Source organism: Nothobranchius furzeri, chromosome 1, assembly GCF_043380555.1.
Source record: "Nothobranchius furzeri strain GRZ-AD chromosome 1, NfurGRZ-RIMD1, whole genome shotgun sequence".
NCBI classification, from domain to species: domain Eukaryota; kingdom Metazoa; phylum Chordata; class Actinopteri; order Cyprinodontiformes; family Nothobranchiidae; genus Nothobranchius; species Nothobranchius furzeri.
In genome coordinates, this window is record NC_091741.1 from 50,257,256 (window position 1) to 50,276,835 (window position 19,580).

The window sequence follows — 19,580 nt, forward strand, 5'->3', positions numbered from 1 at the left end:
CTGAAAGTTTACAAAAATGAATGGTCTTAAAAACAGCTAAAAAAAAGATACCAAGGTTCAAACTTTTTAAAGAACAGATGCATTACAGTTCAAAGTTTAAATTGTTTGCCCAGAAATTTTGAAGTTCCTGTTCAGTAATAAATGTAAAAAATTCAAATCCGTTTTTTGCTTTTTTCACTTTTAAGCTGATTTTTTAAAGGCTTTACTAGAAATAAATTCTAAATACAAACCATACACTGAAAGCTGAGGTTGTTCTGAAAAAGGAGAGAGTTACACACACTTTTCACTTTTTATTACAATTTTACAGCCATAAGATTAAAAAAATACCAGGCGGCCCTGTTATAATTATGGTCATAAGAGGGTTATTAAGACGGCGATGCACAAACTGGAAGTGATTGGTAGTCATTCCACTCCAATCCAGTTGGTGGCGGTAATGCACCAAATTGTTGTTTGCCAAGTGCCATAAGACCACAAATAATAAGAAGAAGAGAGGCAGGGGCGTTCGTAACAAACCCAAAGCGATAGTCAAACATTAAGCATGAAATGGAGTTATCCTAGTGGCTCCAATAAGAGAAAGAAGCAGCTTGCTTCATAAAAGCTTTTCACTTCTGAAAGTGACGTCATTTTTCAATGTAAACATCAAAAGGAAGCAGAAAGGAAAGACAATGGAAAATGTTTCAAGGGAGGAAAACAGACCAAAATGGAAAATTGAAAAAAAAAAAAAAAACTGAGGCTAAATCACAGGAGCACTGACAGGAAGAAGAAAGCAGAGCAAATATTGAAGGCACTCAAAGGGAGGGAAAAACAGGAAAAAAGAGGAGGACTAATAAAAAGTGAAAATAACTCGTGTCAGAAGAGGGGAGAGTTTCGCAAATCCAGTTAAAGGTAAGATTGTCGAAAATTTAGTGTAAGGGGCCCCATGTCTGTGTTCGCCTTGGGCCCCCAAATTGCTAAATCCGCCCCTGATAATCTGCACAGGAAACAAAATGTATCATAATTTATGTGACCATATTATGGTGATCCTTGGGTTGTGATGATGGGGCCCTTTAATATTGTTGCCCAGGGTACAACAAAGTCTTAATCTGGCCCTGGCCACAGTCTATATAGAAATGTAAAATTACAAGCTATAGGAATATTTAGAATATATAATGGAGATTAATAAAAATATGTAAAAGAAGGATGATTTTGTGAACTAAACACAGTTGTTACTCTGGCTTTAAACCACTGCAGCTGTCACACACCACTGTGTGAAGTTCCATGAGAGGCTGCCGAGGCGGTGAGATTCCAGCCCGCTGGATGGACGCTTTCACCGGCCAATGGCAGCCATCCTCCCGGGCTTGTGATCCAGGAGGAAGGAGGTGTTCATTTTGGACCAGCCAGCGTGCCATTTCCGCATCTTAGCACAAATAAGTTAAAGAAGAGGAAGTGGGAGACAGTCAAACCAGGCGCTGCAGCTGCTGTTTTCTGTTTCTGACGTGTGTCAGCGGAAAAAAAAAACAACCCGTTTCGGTCACGTGATTACGTCTATGGTGAGCGGAAACCAGGCGTTAGGTGCTGCTTTAGTTTAATGAGACTTTTTCTAACTGTACTTTTATGCTTAGCAACAAAGGGACAAAATGCTGAAATTAGAGGAAACGTTCGACCTGCAAAAAGATGTGGTGTTTGATATCCTGAGGAAAGAAGCGTCGGTTTGCCGAGTGAAAGGTGGGACGTTCAGGTGTTCACAACCGCTAAAGCTGTCTGTTATACGTCCAGTAACGCTACTTTCATGATGTTTGACATACATAGGTCAAATTAGCTATAATAACCGAGAAGTGAAATAGAACTCGCAGTTTCGGACAGTTGTTAACTGATAATGAGGCGGAATTTCTGTGATTTATTTTGCTATCACATAAATTAGCCAGCGGATGGCGCTGTTTCACTATTTTACCCTAGAGTTCTAGTCCTGCAGGATTTTAGACAAACACAATTTAATTTAGAGCATTTACCTGATCTAATCGATAACATGCATATTAATGAGTAATATAACAAACGTAATAATGTTTACAATAATCCAAATAGCAAATGTACACAACTGGACTCTTGCTAGTATGTAATAAAGGATTACACAGCAGAAAAAGACTATGCAGATTTTTGTTTACATGATTTGTGTGTTAATTCTGAGCTGTAGTTGTGCTATCTTGGGTTAATTATCATCTATAATAATTATAATAACGCTGTCTTCCCAGAATACTCTGAAGCAGTGGACACTCGCATCCTAAACATTGAAAGCGATGGGAGCATCCTTTACTCTTGGAAGGTAAAAGAGCATATTCTGCTGTTAGGGATGCATTTATTCTAATCTGATATTTCAGAGTTTCAAGAGGTTTCGAGATTTTCCTTGTTGGTTAGTAATACAGATAAAGAATAGAATGATCTTGCCATGAAACTTGCGTAATAAATTATAGATACATACATACATACATACAGTACACACACATACATACAGTACACACACATACATATATATATATATATATATATATATATATATATATATATATATATATACATACATATATACATACATACATACATACATATATATATATATATATATATATATATATATATATATATATACGTATATATAGATATATATGTATATATTTATATATATATATATATATATATATATATACATATATATATATGTATGCTTCTTGTCTCCTTCAAAGCGTTTTTATACTAAAACTATTAAATTCCTAGAAGCTGTTTTCTAAAACATCTATCCTCCTCACCTAGGCCCTACTGGATGAAAAATGTGACACATTTGCTATTTTTGGAATCCCTGCTAGAATTAAAAAGTACGATCTGAGTGTGAAACTGCGATCTTCGATACTACATGAATTTTTAACGAGGTGCGGCTGGAGAAGGTTAAAGAGGGCGTGCTACAGCAGCGGCCCATCTGAGCTGCTTTTGCAGCACCTGCTTTCACAGCTTCATCCAACTATGGCTTTGCTTGCAGATTTTCATAACAATATGGACACAGAAAGTTTAAAGAGAATGTGTGATTGGGGTAATAAAGAGGTCAAACATGCATGTTAGCACATACTGATGTGGGGTTTTCTCTGTTATGTCATGATAGGGATCAACCGGCACCACCAGGATCGGGAAATATAACTCTAACAACAAACAGAACAAGGTTTGTGTGTGTGTGTGTCTGCCTGTTTTGTCCCACTAAACGTGCATCTCCATAAACTCATTTTCCCTTCGATAGCTCCTCTACACCTTCGACAAGCAGGTGTGTGTCAGCAGCTGCTCCCTGAACAAGGAAGAGACGCTTTTAGGTGTGTGTTGACCTCAATTTTACCCTTTAGAACCCAACCCCTTTTGAATTAGAAAACAGATTGGTATAAATACATCTAAATGTAGGGAAAACATCTAACAAAGAAGTATAATAATTTACAATATATGTGTGGATAGAATGTCACTTGGGGTTTTAAATATTTGACATAAGAAGCAATTTTGCAGATGTTTGAAATTGGTTGTGACACCAGTGTCACCACGGGTCCCAAGGGTCAAGGTCTGGAAACAGTAAAGTACCAAACAGAACAGCAGATGGCGCCTTTTCATCACTATCTTCTCTATTTGTAAGGGTAAAATTTAAAGATTGAAATGAATGTAAATAAATAATTGCTTTTGTTTCTCCAGCTGTCAGTTTGACTCAAAACACCAGCGAAGAGGAACGTCTTAAGCCAAGTAAAGTCTCCACTCTCCTAAAATAGTTCAAATCTGTTGTTTACCGTTTGCCTTCATAATTGTTTCACCTTCCTGTTTGTGCAGTATCAAAGTGTCTGACACTCCTGATAGAAATCCATCCCATAAACAACACTAAAGTCCTCAAGGCGGTGGACTGCAGAGTCAAAGTGCAGGTAGAGTTTAATTGGGTTTTGCAGTTTCTGATTTGTACGGCGGCTGAAATAGCTCTTTATCTGAGCTCGGCGTGTGTGAAACAATTTCTGATTCACGGGCTTCCCCGAAAGTTCCCCGCTACCACTCCTTCAGTTTGCTTTGTGTTTACCCCAATCTGGTGTTCTCGGTCATGATTTGTTGTTATCAGCATATAAGTCATCGTTATGAAGCTTTTTTATGAAAACACAAAGACCAGGAAATTGATTTTTTGGAAGTTCAAGCAGAAAATCTGCAGAAACCTAATTGCTTTGTTTGAATTAATTCTCATTTGGATTTTTGTTCAGTTTAAAATAAAAAAGTGGTTTTTTTTGTCTTTTCTGAAAAACTTTTCGTTGACCCTGAAGGAACTTGTTACACAGTCCAAAAAAAGCTCGGCAGAATGCCTTTTTATTGACCCTTTGCATGTGACGTCATGCCATGGGACCACCCCCTTTGCCATGGTGGATGGCAAAAAGAGCATTTACACACGCTGAAACTCAAGTGAAGCTGGTCAAAACAAGCCAGTTTGTAGCCTTTTATCACTTATTTAGTTGATTTAACAGAAAAATGGTAACAGCTTGCTGCACGGTTGGCTGCACTAACTGACAAGGATGTAAAGTCAACTCGTTTTGTTTTTTCAAATAACTTTGATGGAGACTGAGAACGGATATAAACTGCAGCGAGCAATCAAACGGACTAGCAGCTCTCAAAGTATCTTCAGATTTGCAGCGAACATCCATTTTTTAGTTCTTATTTTACACAGTTTAGTAAAAATGATTAATTTTCCTTACATTAGGGCTGGGCAGTAAATTGAAAATTTATCATTATCGAAATTTCTGACTGTTATTGAGATAATTTTTCCCATGTCAATAAATCTGATAATAAAAAAATGAAAAGATGTGTGTAGGTTGGCAACATTCACATTCCTTTAAGAAGCTGCACCACCTTGAGTCACGTAAAAATGTGACTCAACGTAATATATGTGACACTCCCATCTAGTGGACAACTTTTGTTTCTGCGCATACCTGTAGTTATCGTCTATTTATCGTTATCGAGGTGAAATCCTCAATATATCGTGATATTGATTTTAGGCCATATCGTCCAGCCCAACCTTACATGTTTCAGCCAGTAGCTCTAGCCATCCTTATAGATATCCAGTGATGGTGGCATCACTTCCTTTTATCTGGAAAAAAAAGGATTACAGGCAAAACCACAAAATGAACGCACAAAACTGTTGCAGCGAACATGTTTTACTGGGTAAGATTAACTTTCATATATTTCATGAGGAAGACAGGGACAGGGATAGATGTGATGTGTTTATAATACTTATTGATGGATGGATATTTCATCACTAAGGACGTGCGGTGCCGTCCACTGTAGTGAAATGCGAGATCATTTTTCGCAATAACATTGTTCCAGTGTACAATTACGTGTTAACATCGCGTTATTTATTTAGTACGAGTGTTCGCCGTTCAGACATATCTTGTCTCATCCTGGTGGGAGAGCAGCAGCTGAACCCGGTGACACCACCACCAACAAAACTGGTAGGGATCCGTACTTTTTTTTAATCTGCTTCGGTGCAAAGTGAAACGATGTTTACAACACAATGCTATAAAGACAGTGGGGTGAATTTTGACAAAGTCAAGAACTTGTTTACATCAGTGAACAGAGAGAGGTATTTACAAAAGTTAAGTGTTAGCTAGCTTAAGAACATTAGCTTAAGTTCTCTCTGTGAGCTCCATAGGTGTGTTACTTCTTCTGATAACTGAACTGGGCTTGAACTAGTTGAAGGAATGCAAAATGTTGCTAAATACATCAACAAAAACAACCAAAAACAATTTCAAGCTCTACTTTTCCCTTTGTTTAGTACTTGTGTCGGACGCTCACTGTTTACATGCTTTTGCCATCCGTAGACCCATGTGATGAGGTGACGTCGGTGCAAAGAGTCAATATGAAATATAAGATTATTGCGTGTGCAAAGGGAATCAGACTACAATTAATTTTAGTAAAACCAACCAGAAAACCCTGGTGAGCACATTTACAACATTATTTCATGTGATATGTGAATATGTTTACTTAATTGAGTTGATTTGAGTGAATTTTAATAATAAAAATTCCTCCAAAAGGTCTTATAATTTAAAGTATAATAAAAAACTGTTAATCTAGACTTGCATTTCTTTAAATATTTTATTCCCTCAAAGCCTTTGCATGCCTTTGCATACAGTTACGATCCAGGCTGTCTAGGGAGCCTGGGGTAAAAATGTAGGATGCATGTTCTCGTGTTAAAATTAAAACATTTATTTACATAAATATAACACAAAACACAGACACATCAGCAGCAACTCAAAACTAGTAACAACTAAATTCTCTCGTTAACCAAATCATCACTAAAACTTCGAAAGACCATCACATAACTTCCTTAACCGAGTGATGTCTTATTTAAAGCAAAGCAAAGTGTAAAGTCTCCTTTCCACTTAAAACAGTTAAAGTTAAACACAGAGAGTTTTCTACTCACCCACCAAAGTTGTTACATAAAACTTAATTTCACAAAACCAAATGCTGCTGAGGAGACAACAGACCAGAGATATTCTCTCTGGTCTGCTGCTCCCTGAACTGAGGGCTGGCTAATTTTTATGTTGCTGGCAGAGGTGATCATCAGGAGCAGCTGGGAGAGTCTACCTGGGAAGCAATCTAGTGAGATGGGAGACAGGTGCTGAATCTCCTCACACACACACACACACACACACACACACACACACACACACACACACACACACACACACACACACACACACACACACACACACACACACACACACACACACACACACACACACACACACACACACACGGGAAACCCAAATAGGCCCTGGGCCATAACACTTCCCCTCTAAAAATAATTAAATTTCTCACACTTTAATTATACTACATCACATATCCCCCCCTTTCCTTTGTTTTTCTCAAGACCTGCTCTCAACTCAACTTTATTTATAAGTTGTGCCTTACAGGCAAAAAGATGCCACCAAGGCACTACACAGATCAAGTAAAAACATAAAAAATTAAATCCAGAAAATAAAAACATTATATCACAAGATATAGATAAAAATACAGTAAATGCACAGATCGCTATAAGTAAAACAATAAAAACTAGTTAGAAATGTTAAAAGACAGATCATAAAAATAGGTTTTTAGCCTTGCCTTAAAACCGCAACAGAGGTGGAGGCCCTTATGCTGAGACGAAGCTCGTTCCAAAGCTTAGGACCTGGCACAGCAAAGGCCCTATCACCACGTGTCTTTAGTCTCGATCTTGGGACCGAGAGGAGCATGAGGTTCTCCGAGCAGAGTGACCGTGCAGGGGTGTACGGTTGAAGCAGTGACACCATTTAACATTTTAAAAACCAGCAAAAATATTTTAAAACGAATCCTTACATCAATGGGCAGCCAATGAAGCGCAGCCAGGACAGGAGTAATGTGTTCATACCTGCGCCTGCCCTCTAAAAATCTGGCAGCAGCATTCTGCACCATTTGCAACCTGGCTATTGAGCCCTTGCTCACACAGAATAAAACAGAGTTACAGTAGTCCAATCGCATCATGATAAAAGCATGGACTACCGTCTCAAGATCACGTCGTGACAAGAAAGGTTTGATCTTTGCCAGCCGACGCAGGTGGAAAAAGGAGGAGGAGATCACTCTATCGATGTGGGTGTCAAAACTAAGGGCGCTATCCAGTTTAACACCAAGATTAGCCTACTGTGTCTACGGTGCCATCCGAAGCAACCCCTACTCCTGAAATTCCCTCAGTGGAACAACATGCAGCGGGAAAGTGACAATCAGTGCTGGGTTGATGATGCGGACTCAACGGTGCCCAAAAGTCCCACATCCACTGATCACGCAGGGTCCAGCTGAACTCTGTCTTCGATGGTGATCCACTGTCTGCTCACTCCGTTCTCCCAGACAGGATTCCATCAAAGTCTTAGTCCACAGTGAGAAGATAATGAATTCTGACCTCCTATTTCCAGAGTCGTTAGGCAGGCTTCCACAGCAGGAATATTCCATCTGTGAAAACAGGGGGGTGGGGGTTGGGGATGGGGTGGGTGGGGTTGGTGGGGGTGGGGGGCACCTGGCCGCTGGAGTAGTGTCCCTGTCAGACATTCCACCACCAAGCGGGTTCCTCTCACCCACTGAAGATCAATCCCTCTCATGATCCATCCTGTAGATCCGCCTTCCGGGCCACAACTGAAGTGTCATCTCCCCGCTCCCACACCATGCACCACCAAGGTTTCAGAATGGAGCGGCTGTGAACTATTCCAAAAGTAAAACATAAGTAATAACAATAAACCAGAGAACATGTGTCCAAGTAAGGTTTGGGATCAAAAGATCCCGGACGAGCCCCCATTTGTTACACCAGTTATTATGTTACCCCTCCACCACAACAAACTTCCATCTAAGGGTTTGTAACAAAAATGGGGGCTCGTCCGGGATTTGAACCGAGGACCTCTCGCAGTCAAGACACAAAACACAGAAGGTGTTTAAAAAACAGAGTCAATAACATTGCCACCAAGTTAACCTTTAAAACAATCCCCCTGGATCACTCAGAGTTTTACCCTTTAATTCAATTCAATTCAATTCAATTCAAAAATACTTTATTAATCCCAGAGGGAAATTGATTAAAAGCTCATCACTCAGAGTTAAAACTACCAAAGTTAAAACTCATCAAAAGAAAGAGGTTGAAACCAAAATCCGAGGCCTGGAGGACAGTAGAATCCCTGCACTGCTGCCTCCCAGACTGCTGAAGGCAGAGCCTTTTGTTTATTGTTTATTCTTATGTTACTGGAAATTTATTTTCTAAAAAGTAGAACTCAACTTACTTAGACGGAAAATCACGCAGACATCTTCTCCTAAATAATGTTTTTATATGTTCATTAGAGGTGGGAAAAGATAAAAAACATGTATCTAATTAATTAGCGGCTTTGTAATGAATGAATGTTGATGAGTTGCATTTTAATCATTCAAGACAATTTGCGCCCAAGCTATTTTTTTAACTCATTCACTGCTGTTGACGACCAAAGTCGTCATTTTAAATACAACCACTTGCTGCCATTGTGTTTTTTAATGGGGCGGACTTGGGAACGATCCTTATTTGAGAGTAAACATCACTGTTTGATGTTGATCTTCACCCGTGTGTGTCACATGTCATATGATCATGAAGCAGACAGTCCATGAATTAGGAGATCGTTTTGGGATGCTGCTGTGCTTAAAGCAAGGTACAAACCGGAAAAGCTTATGAAGCTCACAGTTTGACAACGGATTGTGAAAGAACATAAAAAGCTTGAAAAACACTGATTCTTCGTGATAACAGAAGTGAGTCTACTCTTCCTTTTGGTAGTGTTGGTGTTCACATGATCATAGAGCACAATATCCTGTGACTCTTCAAAAAAACAGTAAAAACGCTCAAAAACTATGGCAGTCAGGGGCCTTCTATTCAGAAAATGGCTGGCAGTTAATGAATTAATCAAAAATAATGTTATTGAGGCACAGATGACATACCCACATTTTAATGAGTATATTTCTGTAGCCACAAGGTCTGTTTGATTACTTTGGTTATATAGGTCAGTGGTTCCTAGCCTGGGGGTCCCGACCCCCACAAGGGGGCGCCAAAGCCTCTCAGTGGGTCGCCAGGACCTCTCCACTTTAAGGGGTTAAAACTTCATTTATTACTTGTTTATAGCCTACATTTTGCTCACATTTTTTTTCATGAGTGGAAAGTTTACTGATATTAAGACAGGAAATAATTAGTACAGAAAAAGTAACACACTTTTAAGAACATTTTGCTCAGCTCACTGTTTTATTTTCAAGTGTCAAAAGTTCATTAAAGATAGGACTGGTTGATTAATCACAGCCTTTACAGTAAATAATCTAGTATAAACAGTAATAAACACATTTAAGTACATTTTGCTCAGTGTATTTTTTATGTGTCAAACGTTTATTGAAAGGAATAATTGATTTATCAGTGTTTACAAGAAACTATTGTTCAGAAAAGTAACACAAACTGTCAAGCACATTATGCTCTGTTTGGTTTTGTTAATGACTTTGTTCTGTACTGGAGCCTACTATTACTGTTATCTATTGAATCAAAGCATATTAAAATGTGCTTGAACAATTTTATCATTTCTCAATAATGTTTGTACTGGAAGAGAGAATGGGAGGCGGTCGCCAAAAATTGTACTGGTAAAAAACGGGGTCCCTTGGGAAAAAGGTTGGGAACCACTGATATAGGTAACCATTGTAGGATTTGTTGGGATGTGTAAATGTTAGTATATGAGTTATTGATCAAGTGTAATGGACATGGAACATTGTAAATGTTGTGTAATGAACTGAACACTAGGTGGAAGCAGAGCACTGCTAATATATATAGAGGTGTAGTGTAGAGTTCAGGGGAAGTTCTGCTGAGAGTTACAAGATGAATGCTGCGCATATGCTTTTCCCTCCTGCCTGCCTGCTTCTGCCAACTAAAAAACATAACAGTAAATTAATTCTTTGCTACGTTTTTCTGTGTTTTTATCAGAAATCTTTTTTGTGGTTCTTCATCTAACACAGAGTAAGGTGAAAACAAGCTCCTCTTACTTTGTGTGAGACGAAGACCCACAAAAACTGTTAAATTATATTTTTCTTCCTAATTTTTCAACTTTGCAAAGCAAACAGAGTCCATGGTAGAGTTTCGTTGCAATCAGCCAATAAGAGGTGAGAAGTCCAAATATATCAGTAAATAAGACTCCAGATCCTGCCATCTGAATTTACTTTCTTCTCCAGCTGAATTCTACGTCCTGAAACAGGCGCACTAGTGCAAACTAGTTTTTGAATGGGAATCAAGATTTTAATGAAAATGATGAATATTCTCGTCAAGTTTTCTTCATTTTGCAGGAACCCCAGTCTGCCAGGCCTTAAATGTGGTTCATCTACAGGTGATTCAGCACCAGCAGGAAAAGAAGAACAAGCATTTTTCTGTTTGGAACTGGAACACGCTGCACTGCTCTTGATCAAATATTCCTAAATATATAAAATTAAGACAAAGAAAAACATGATTTTATTGTCCCTGAGTGTTTAAGTTCTCTTTTTCTCCTGTTTGATGTCGACACCTCAGCCCAAGAAAAGCCGACACATTTCCCTTCGCTGGTGCAGCTGTCTCCTGCTGAGATGCTTTACTGAAGCGAGATATTTCTTCCTTTTTTAAAAACAAAACACCAATTTATTCAAGCAGTCTGTTTCCTAGTGCAGTCAACAAAAGTCATATATTTGAGTGCTTTAAGTGCGCTTTGATGCAGATAATTGATGCTTGCAGCTTTATTTCCTTCTGTTTGATGCAAAAAACTAATGAACTTTATTTTTTTTTTAAATATATTTTAGTTTCTCCATCAAGAATGTGACAGGAAATCAGTGCTGGAGAGCCATCTACTTCTACTGACCGAAGATGGATGTATGTTTTTCATATTAATGGAAGGTTTAATGACAATCTGCTGCGTTGGTGTTAATTTAACATTTTTGCTTCTTCAGATGTGGATCTATACCATGTACTGCTGTGCAAACAGGAAGGCTACAGAGTGGTAAGTTGTATATATTTGTAGAAACTTCTTAATTAGCCAGTTAAATGATTGGGAGAGTGTTTTCATAACTCAAGCTTAAAGAACAGTCAGTTTCAGCCTTCTGCAGCCGGATATGATCTCCTCCTGAGGAGCTTTGGATAAAAGAGTCCGTGTGTCTGCAAGTGAATGTGTTTGTGCCAACAGGTGATGGCAAATCCAGACCGTTTGTCCAAGATAGCTGAGAGAATTGCGGACGATTTCTCCTGGGTTCAGTGGGACGGACACACACAAAGACTCTACTACCTCACGCTCAAGGTGGAACACAAACACACACACACACACACACACACACACACACACACACACACACACACACACACACACTCGGACCCTGGCGGTGCAGCGATTCGTGTGCATAAATATTAATGTGGATGTGAATAACACGGGCTAACGAAAGGTGTGTGAAAATGTGTTTGACAGGAGAAGTTCCTGCTGCGCTGCATTCAGTTCTACCTGACTCACACCTGGGAGACTGTGGTGAGTCTGTAGGTGCAGTATTTATGTCACATTATTATATTTTATTTTATTTTAATTGTACTTTTTCCTTCATGTTTTTCTCCAAACAGCTGGAGCTTACCTTAGAGTTACCTGTCAATTCTTTCCACACGGTCAAGTAAGACGATCAATGTTACTATGGTAGAAAAAAAAAAGATAAAAAATGAACTCAAAACACTTCAAAACCTGTATATTTTTCATATTTTTGCACCTTATTTAGTAGAAAAGGTATCCTGAGCTGCTTTCTCCAACAGGTTTGTTAATCTGGGTTTTGACCACTTTAATGCTGAGAAGTCTGACAAGGATCTCATCAGGATGCAGGTGTTCACAAACCAGATCGGTAATACACACATCTCATCTGATGACACACATTCTCGTGTTTTTATTTAAAAAAAAACACCCAGAGTTTTTGTATGTTTGTGTTTTCCATTTTTCTATGGGGCGAAATAAAGAAGGTAAGTCTGAGTCAACAAAATGATGCAGCAAACTGAAAAAGAAGATTATTGTTTGATTTAAATTCTACCTGGAGATTAACTGGATCGGGTTTTAGTGGAAGATCTGATTACCCAGCACAAGGGCTTTGCTTTCCAAAGGCAGTAGGAAACATAATAAACAAATAAGATCAAACTTTGTTATTTTTTCACAGTGGATAAGGCTCCAATGTTACATATTTGAGCTGCACACTTATGCAAATGTCAGAGATTAGCAGAAAAAAGAACATGTTTGTGGACCATTGGAGAAACTGAACTGCCATGTAGGAGTTTGTTACTTAACAGCAACTAAGTGTGTAATATTGGACTCATATCTTTAATACATATCTGTCTGTTAAATGTGATTTATTTGGTTTAGTGGCTTCTCTTCACTTACTTTTGGGGTTAGTGGTTTAAGATCATAAGGGTTATACTGAAAATGCAGAACATTTTAAAGGTGTCCTAGAATTTAAAACCACATTTACCGTAAATCCTCTAATACAGGCCGGTATTCAATTAAAGGCCGGGTCTCCAATTTTGGCCGGTGTCGGAGTCGGCGGAGGTGAATAATGGCCGGTCTCTTATTGTGGCCAGGTGGAATGTGGTAACAAGCAAGTACGGGGGGCGGTTGTGTCATCGTCTCACTTTTGATTTGCCAGTGATAGACCGCGAAGGTAACTAACCGTGCGGAGACAAAGAGGAGGCGAAAATTTGATATCAAGTTCAAAGAGAACGTGCTGATTATGCTGCAGAACACTGGGGAGCAGTAGCAGGGGTTGTATGAACTAGTCAACTTCACTATAGTGACTTTTTATGCCTGTCGTCGACTAGTCGCTGTCACATGATAATGACCGGCAAGATGCAGCCCTCGGAAAAGACAGAAGCCTGCTGTCAGCAGGTGACAAGCTCCTGCGCTTGGGGGGGGGAGGTTAACGCGCTTTGCCAGAGCGTCGGTACTGACACGCGATCGTTCATGTTGGTTCATTTCCTTTAATGTTTTCTGTCTTTTATTTGCGCCTGATGTGTTTCGCTGCTGTGGAGCGGGGCACTTCACCTTGTCCTCCGACGCACCGATCACTGATGCGGCCCCCAAGCAGGGAGCACTCCGCTGTTTTTGCGGTCGGTAGATCTGCCTCCTGAGCACGGCCACAGTAACAATCAGGTGTCGCCACCTCAAAAACTAAGTTAACACGCGATCGTTCATGTTGGTTCATTTCCTTTAATGTTTTCTGTCTTTTATTTGCGCCTGATGCGTTTTGCTGTGAGCGGGGCGCATCACCTTGTCATCCGGTGACGTACCGATCACTGATACGGCCACCAAGCAGCGAGCACTCCACTGTTTTTGCGGTCGGTAGATCTTTTAGAACTGCAGATCAAAGGTAACATGAGGTGAATATATATGAACCCAGGTAGCAGTTTCTCTTTAGGATTGAGAGGAGATGCAGGAAGATGATAAACAGGCAGGACAGAAAAATAGTCAAATAAGAACAAGTTAGTTTTTGTACCTGGTGGTTGCAACAAACAGACACCATTGAAGGTAATCAGAAGTGAGGAACAGAAAATGAAATAATTATTTTAATGTTTAGAGCAGCAGGAACTCCGAGAGGCTGCAGGCGCATCAGTGAGTTTGCCGCCGCTGCGCAGGGGGAGGGGAGAGAGGGCTGAAGCATAAACTATCGTTGTTAAAAGAAATGTGTTTAACTTTGACAATGTGGGCGCAATTTTAATTGTCAAAAACTCCAGCGAACCATTAGTTCATTTTGCTCAAATAGAAATAGAGAATACTGGCCCTCCTTCCAATAAAGGCCTGGAGCTTGAGTCAAATACAGGCCCGGGCCTGTATTAGAGGATTTACGGTAACTTGACTTTTCAGCTCGTAGTGTCTAATGTAGCAGACCAAAAAGTCTGTGTCCTCTCTGACCTGGTTTCCTATATAAGTTAGTAATTTTGAAATGGCCGCAGAGAAACGGTTTGTTCTGAGAAAAGCTGGTGTAACACTTCATAAGCTTTTTCTAGCTAGCCTGAGTTTCTGTTAAAGCTAGCCTGAGTTACTGCTAATGCTATACTGAATTACTGCCTATGCTAGCCTGAGCTACTGCTAATGCTAGCCTGAGTTACTACCAATGCTAGCCTGAGCTACTGCTAATGCTAGCCCGAGTTACTACTAATGCTAGCTTGAGCTACTGCTAATGCTAGCCTGTGGTACTGCTATTGCCATAGATTGACGAGAGGAAAACAACAAAGAAGAATGTCAGAGCTTACATAAAACGTTCCAGGATGTACTGGAAAAACCTCTTCCTTGTTTGTTCATCCCACCATCCCTCTCTTTTGTCCCTCATTCTTATACCCCCTACACACACCCACACGCACGCAAGCACGCGCGCACAGGGGCGGGGCAAACCAATGTTTCCATTATGGGACTTTATTATGGGATTGTGTTTGGGCATTTATCAGGGCTCCTGGGACACTGTGAGACCCAACAAAGTTTTATAAGCATTATAGAACGCTCAAAGAACAGGTCGTAATAGTAAAAAATACATTGTTCTAGTACACCTTTAAAAAACAACTTGTTTGCTGTAAATGCAGCAGACTGGTTTATCCTGGTTCATCCCCTGAGTTTTTTGCAATCTTTTGGGAACTTTAGTTTAAAATTTGAATTTTTAAAGCAGCTAATTAAAATTCTAAAGACTTTCACCAATGGCACTTTTTAAATGAGAATGCCTGGCTGCTTGGAAGCAAAATATGATGAAACAAGAGAATGTTCGTGTTTTTTTCTAAACACAAACTAGCAGCATATGGAGTCTGATGTTTGGTTCCCTAAATCTTTGGTGTAATTTCAGGAAGCATGTGTGTTTGCTATAGCCAGCTGCTGAAGGACAAACAGGACCTGATCTACAAGATCGTTTTAATTCACAAAGGTGTGTCGTCTTAGTAACTCTTCATCTCTCCATTAATTAACTTTTTTGTAAAAGTCATTTATCTTGAGCTAATGTTGACTCATTTGCTTCCTCTCGAATCTGGCAGATTGCAGCAAGAAGTTCAAAGTGTCTCTGAGCAGTGATAAGTCATCCCAGAAACACTCTCAGCTCCATCCGCTCTTCATCCCTATAGGTCACCACACACACTGAAATCCATAAACATACACACTTTTATTGACATATATGTTTTTGTTCCCAGCCAGTGTTAAACTGCATGTTTTACAGTCAGAACAGAAATAGCCCAAGCATAGAAGAATGTGTTCATCCTACAGAGGAGTAATACTAGGGTAGCTGCTCTGCAGGAAGCATGCAAACACAGACTGTGGCCTTATTGTGCAGGTTACTACATCCTGGTGTATCTGCAGGGTCATTTTCTCCACTGCATCAACACGAGACAGCCGGAGCTTCTCTGCCACTCTCTTTTCCTAGCCGGTAACTCTGGTTGACTTATGCGGCAAAAAAAACAAAAACAAAAAAAAAAAAAACAAGCGCCCCTCATTGTGATGTTCCTATATTTTTTTCTGTGTATCCCTCAAAAATAAAAGGTGACGAGGTGAACTTGGGCCTGCAGTGCGATCCGGTGACCGCCACCGTGCTGCACACGGAGGATCGGTCCAGTGGTCAGCTGCTGGACCTGGCAGGAGGAACGATCCACTCAGCCGAGCTCAGCCCCGTCTTCCTGCTACAGATTCTGCGTTCAGACGCACGTCCTAGGTGGGGATGATGTTTAAAGTTTGTGCAGAAAATGCAGGGTTGTTCATTAGGGCGTCTTAGAAAACACAAAGGAGAAATTCTGTAGGTGTTATTTTTGTGTGTGGGAATAAATACTTCTGTTTACTCATTCCAGCTAGCGTCTGTTCAGGTCGTTTCTCTCTTAGTGTTTCAGTCGTCTAAATGTTTTTTGTTCTACTCTCTGTTCAAGATGTCCCAGCAGTAAGAGTGACCCCCAGCGCCTGGCTGCCCTCCACTGCCTCCTGGTTTACATGGGAGATGATCCAAACCTGGAGCTGAAGGTGCAGACTGCAGACAGAACAGTTTACTCTTAAGCATGATACAAGAGAATAACAATCAGAAAATTATTCATCTTATATAATTATGAAAAACATGTTATAAGGTCAAAATACATTGTTACTACAGTAATAAATACAAATAAATGGTACTTGTGCAGTACTTTGATCTTCAACAAGAGGCGGACGACTTGTACAGAATTTGTTCATTGGAGCAAACGTTTAAGGAATGTACTAATCCTGTTAAGGAGTTCCAAGAAACTTTACAATATCCATCCATCCACCCCTCCATCCACTTCCCTTCTCTGTAGGGAGGCCCAGATTTCCCTCTCCCCAGCCGCTTGTGGCCAGCTCCTCTTGAGGATTCCCAAGGCGTTCCCTGGCCAGCCAAGAGACATAGTCCCTCCAGCATGTCCTGGGTCTTCCTTTTGGTCTTTTCCTGGTTGGATGTGCTTTACCAGATGCCCACACAACCTCAAGTGGCTTCTCTTGATGTGGAGGAGCAGCGGTTCTACTCGAGTCCCTCCCGAATGACTGAGCTTCCCACCCTATTGCTATTCCCGACACCCTGCGGAGAAAACCCATTTCGGCTGCTTGTATTCACAATCTGGTTCTTTCAGTCACTACCCAAAGCTCGTGACCATAGGTGAGGGTTGGAACGTAGATCAACCGGTAAATCAAGAGCTTTGCCTTTCAGTACAATGGATGCATCGCTGCAGACGCAGCACCAATCCGCCTGTCGAGCTTACGTTCCGTCTTTCCCTTACTTGACACCAAGATACTTAAACTCCTCCACTAAGGCAGGTCCTCATCCCTGACCTGGAGAAGGCATTCTACCATTTTCCGACTCAAGATCATGGTCTCAGATTTAAGAGAAACTGATTTTCATCCCAGCTGCTTCACTCTCAGCTGTGAACCACTTTAACAAAAGCTGGAGATCACGTTCTGATGAAGCCAACAGGAAGACATCCTCTGCAAAAAGCAGAGACCTGATCCTCATGCCACTAAAGCAGATGGCTGTGCCTACAAATCCTGTCCTTAAAAGTTATAAACGTAACATAAATATGAGACATTTTGCTTGAAATGATTAAAATCAGGATTTTTATTCTGCGTACCAGAACTTCCAGCTGAGATTCATTAACGGGTAGAAAAACACAAGGTTAATCGCAGTAGCTGAGGTGGATGGAAGAACTTTTTATTCAAGAAAAACTGATGCAGAGTTATTGGAGAGGTAGAAACTTCACCCTGTGCTTCTGCGTAACTTCAGTAGGTGTCAACCTTGAGCTGGGAGCCAGGAGTTGGTGGAAAGAAAGAAAATGATGAGTAAAAATAAAATCACATGATAAAAGAAGCGAGAAGGAGAAAGGTAAAAATGGGCAAGAGTCCAAGCAGAGCCACAGACAGAAACGAATGGCTGGATGTTCGGTTTGGGCACAGTGCTGACTATGACTAAGCCTTTATTAGTATTAGATCTAAAATAAAATGTTCCAGCTGCTCGATAGATGAAATAAATTATTTCTCTAAAGGTCACATGAGTCACCGGCTTCATTAGTGCACCTAGCGGGGGGAAATGGGACACAGAAGTCTTGCAGACTGTTTGGCCAACAGCAGCAAAGTAAAGCCTCTAATGAAGCTTCTTAACACAATTTCTTTGTTAATAGGAGTTTGTAACCTTAAGGAACGGCTGCGTTAATTAAACTCTCCAACTTCTAGCTTTTTTTATCCACTTTGTGTTCTGGTTACTGGAATCAAGACTGATCAAAGAAATGTGAAATTTGAGGTAATTATGAATCCTGAAGGATGTCATTTTAGTTTCATGTTTCTGGAAAGCAGACCATTTGTTCCAAAATGATACAATAATGAGAAAAGGCATAACTAAGAGCCGACTTTGCTGTAATAATTGGGCTGCATTGTGGCGCAGTGGTTAGCACTGTTGCCTCGCAGCACGAAGGTCGCAGGTTCGAAACTCGGCTGCAGCCTTTCTGCGTGGAGTTGCGTGTTCTCCCCATGCATGCGTGGGTTTCCTCTGGGTACTCCGGTTTCCCCCACAGATCACAACATGCCCTACAGGTTAAGAGTTGTAAATCACTTTGGATAAAGGCGTCTGCTAAATGAATAAACATGAACATAATAATACTCAGGCACCAAGTGAATCTCTTTGGTATGTTCTTACTCTGTCTGATTTCTAATTCCATTTTTGGTTCTTTTTCAAAACACAGAAAAGGTTTATTTTTTTTATTTTTTCATTTTTTTTACCTTGCTGATGGCGGTTTTGTTCGCGGCTGCAAACATCCTCAGAGCTGACGCTGATGGTGGCGGATAAACGGAGTAGGAACTGACGCCACCATCAGCGTCAGCTCTGAGGAAGTTTGCAGCCGTGAACGAAACCACCAACAGCAAGGTAAATAAATAAATAAATAAAATAAACCTTTTCTGTGTTTTGAAAAAGAACCAAAAATGGGACAAAGTGAATCTTATCCTGATGAGAGTCCAACTTAGCTTTATAAGTATTTGTTCATTATTCTATTTATTTGACGAAACTTTTAAATGATAAACAGTTTAAAGTTGAGGCAAGGCCAAGATCATGAATATCTGCAGCTGAAACTATAAAACTTATAAAGTTTGTGTGGATCTACAAAAATAAAAGTCTAATTAAACCTCCTGAATAGGTTTAGGCTACAAAAGTACTTGATTATGGTATTTAGAAATTAATTTTTGAAGTGGTTGTTGACACTAAACAATCAGAAACGTTATTAATCTATAACCTTTCAAAATCTGAATACTTCCACATATATTACACACATCAGTGTGTGAATGTGTGTGTGAATGGATGAATGATACACTGTAGTATAAAGCGCTTTGGAGTCCTTACTCTGAGAGGCGCTATACAAGTGCAGGTCATTTATCATTAAGATGTATTTGTTTCAATTATTGGACAATTTCTCCCTTCTCCCAGCTGGAATCTTTAATCACACATGTTTAATACTAGTAATAATGTGGGACGGAGCTGGAAACCCTGATCTTTTCAAGCAGGAAGACATTTCTGTCATTATTTGA

General features: G+C 40.1%; 1 protein-coding gene across 3 annotated transcripts in view; it reads left to right on the top strand.

The window, feature by feature from the left end:
* Positions 1-1,361: 1,361 nt before the first annotated feature.
* The window catches only part of gsap (gamma-secretase activating protein), a 47,505-nt gene continuing 29,286 nt past the window's right edge, over positions 1,362-19,580 (top strand). Inside the window, exons 1-18 of one of the 3 annotated variants that reach the window (XM_015958007.3) lie at positions 1,362-1,529; positions 1,602-1,704; positions 2,229-2,299; positions 3,128-3,184; positions 3,260-3,329; positions 3,694-3,741; positions 3,826-3,914; positions 11,338-11,407; positions 11,485-11,534; positions 11,718-11,828; positions 11,994-12,050; positions 12,140-12,186; positions 12,323-12,408; positions 15,379-15,456; positions 15,563-15,649; positions 15,856-15,948; positions 16,062-16,230; positions 16,439-16,529. In XM_015958007.3, the coding sequence (XP_015813493.3) occupies positions 1,527-1,529; positions 1,602-1,704; positions 2,229-2,299; positions 3,128-3,184; positions 3,260-3,329; positions 3,694-3,741; positions 3,826-3,914; positions 11,338-11,407; positions 11,485-11,534; positions 11,718-11,828; positions 11,994-12,050; positions 12,140-12,186; positions 12,323-12,408; positions 15,379-15,456; positions 15,563-15,649; positions 15,856-15,948; positions 16,062-16,230; positions 16,439-16,529 (1,380 nt within the window). In that variant the 5' untranslated portion in view covers positions 1,362-1,526. Of the gene's footprint in view, positions 1,705-2,228; positions 2,300-3,127; positions 3,185-3,259; positions 3,330-3,693; positions 3,742-3,825; positions 3,915-11,337; positions 11,408-11,484; positions 11,535-11,717; positions 11,829-11,993; positions 12,051-12,139; positions 12,187-12,322; positions 12,409-15,378; positions 15,457-15,562; positions 15,650-15,855; positions 15,949-16,061; positions 16,231-16,438; positions 16,530-19,580 lie in introns of all 3 variants that reach the window. The other 2 variants (XM_054739649.2, XM_054739648.2) reach the window with 2 other exon arrangements.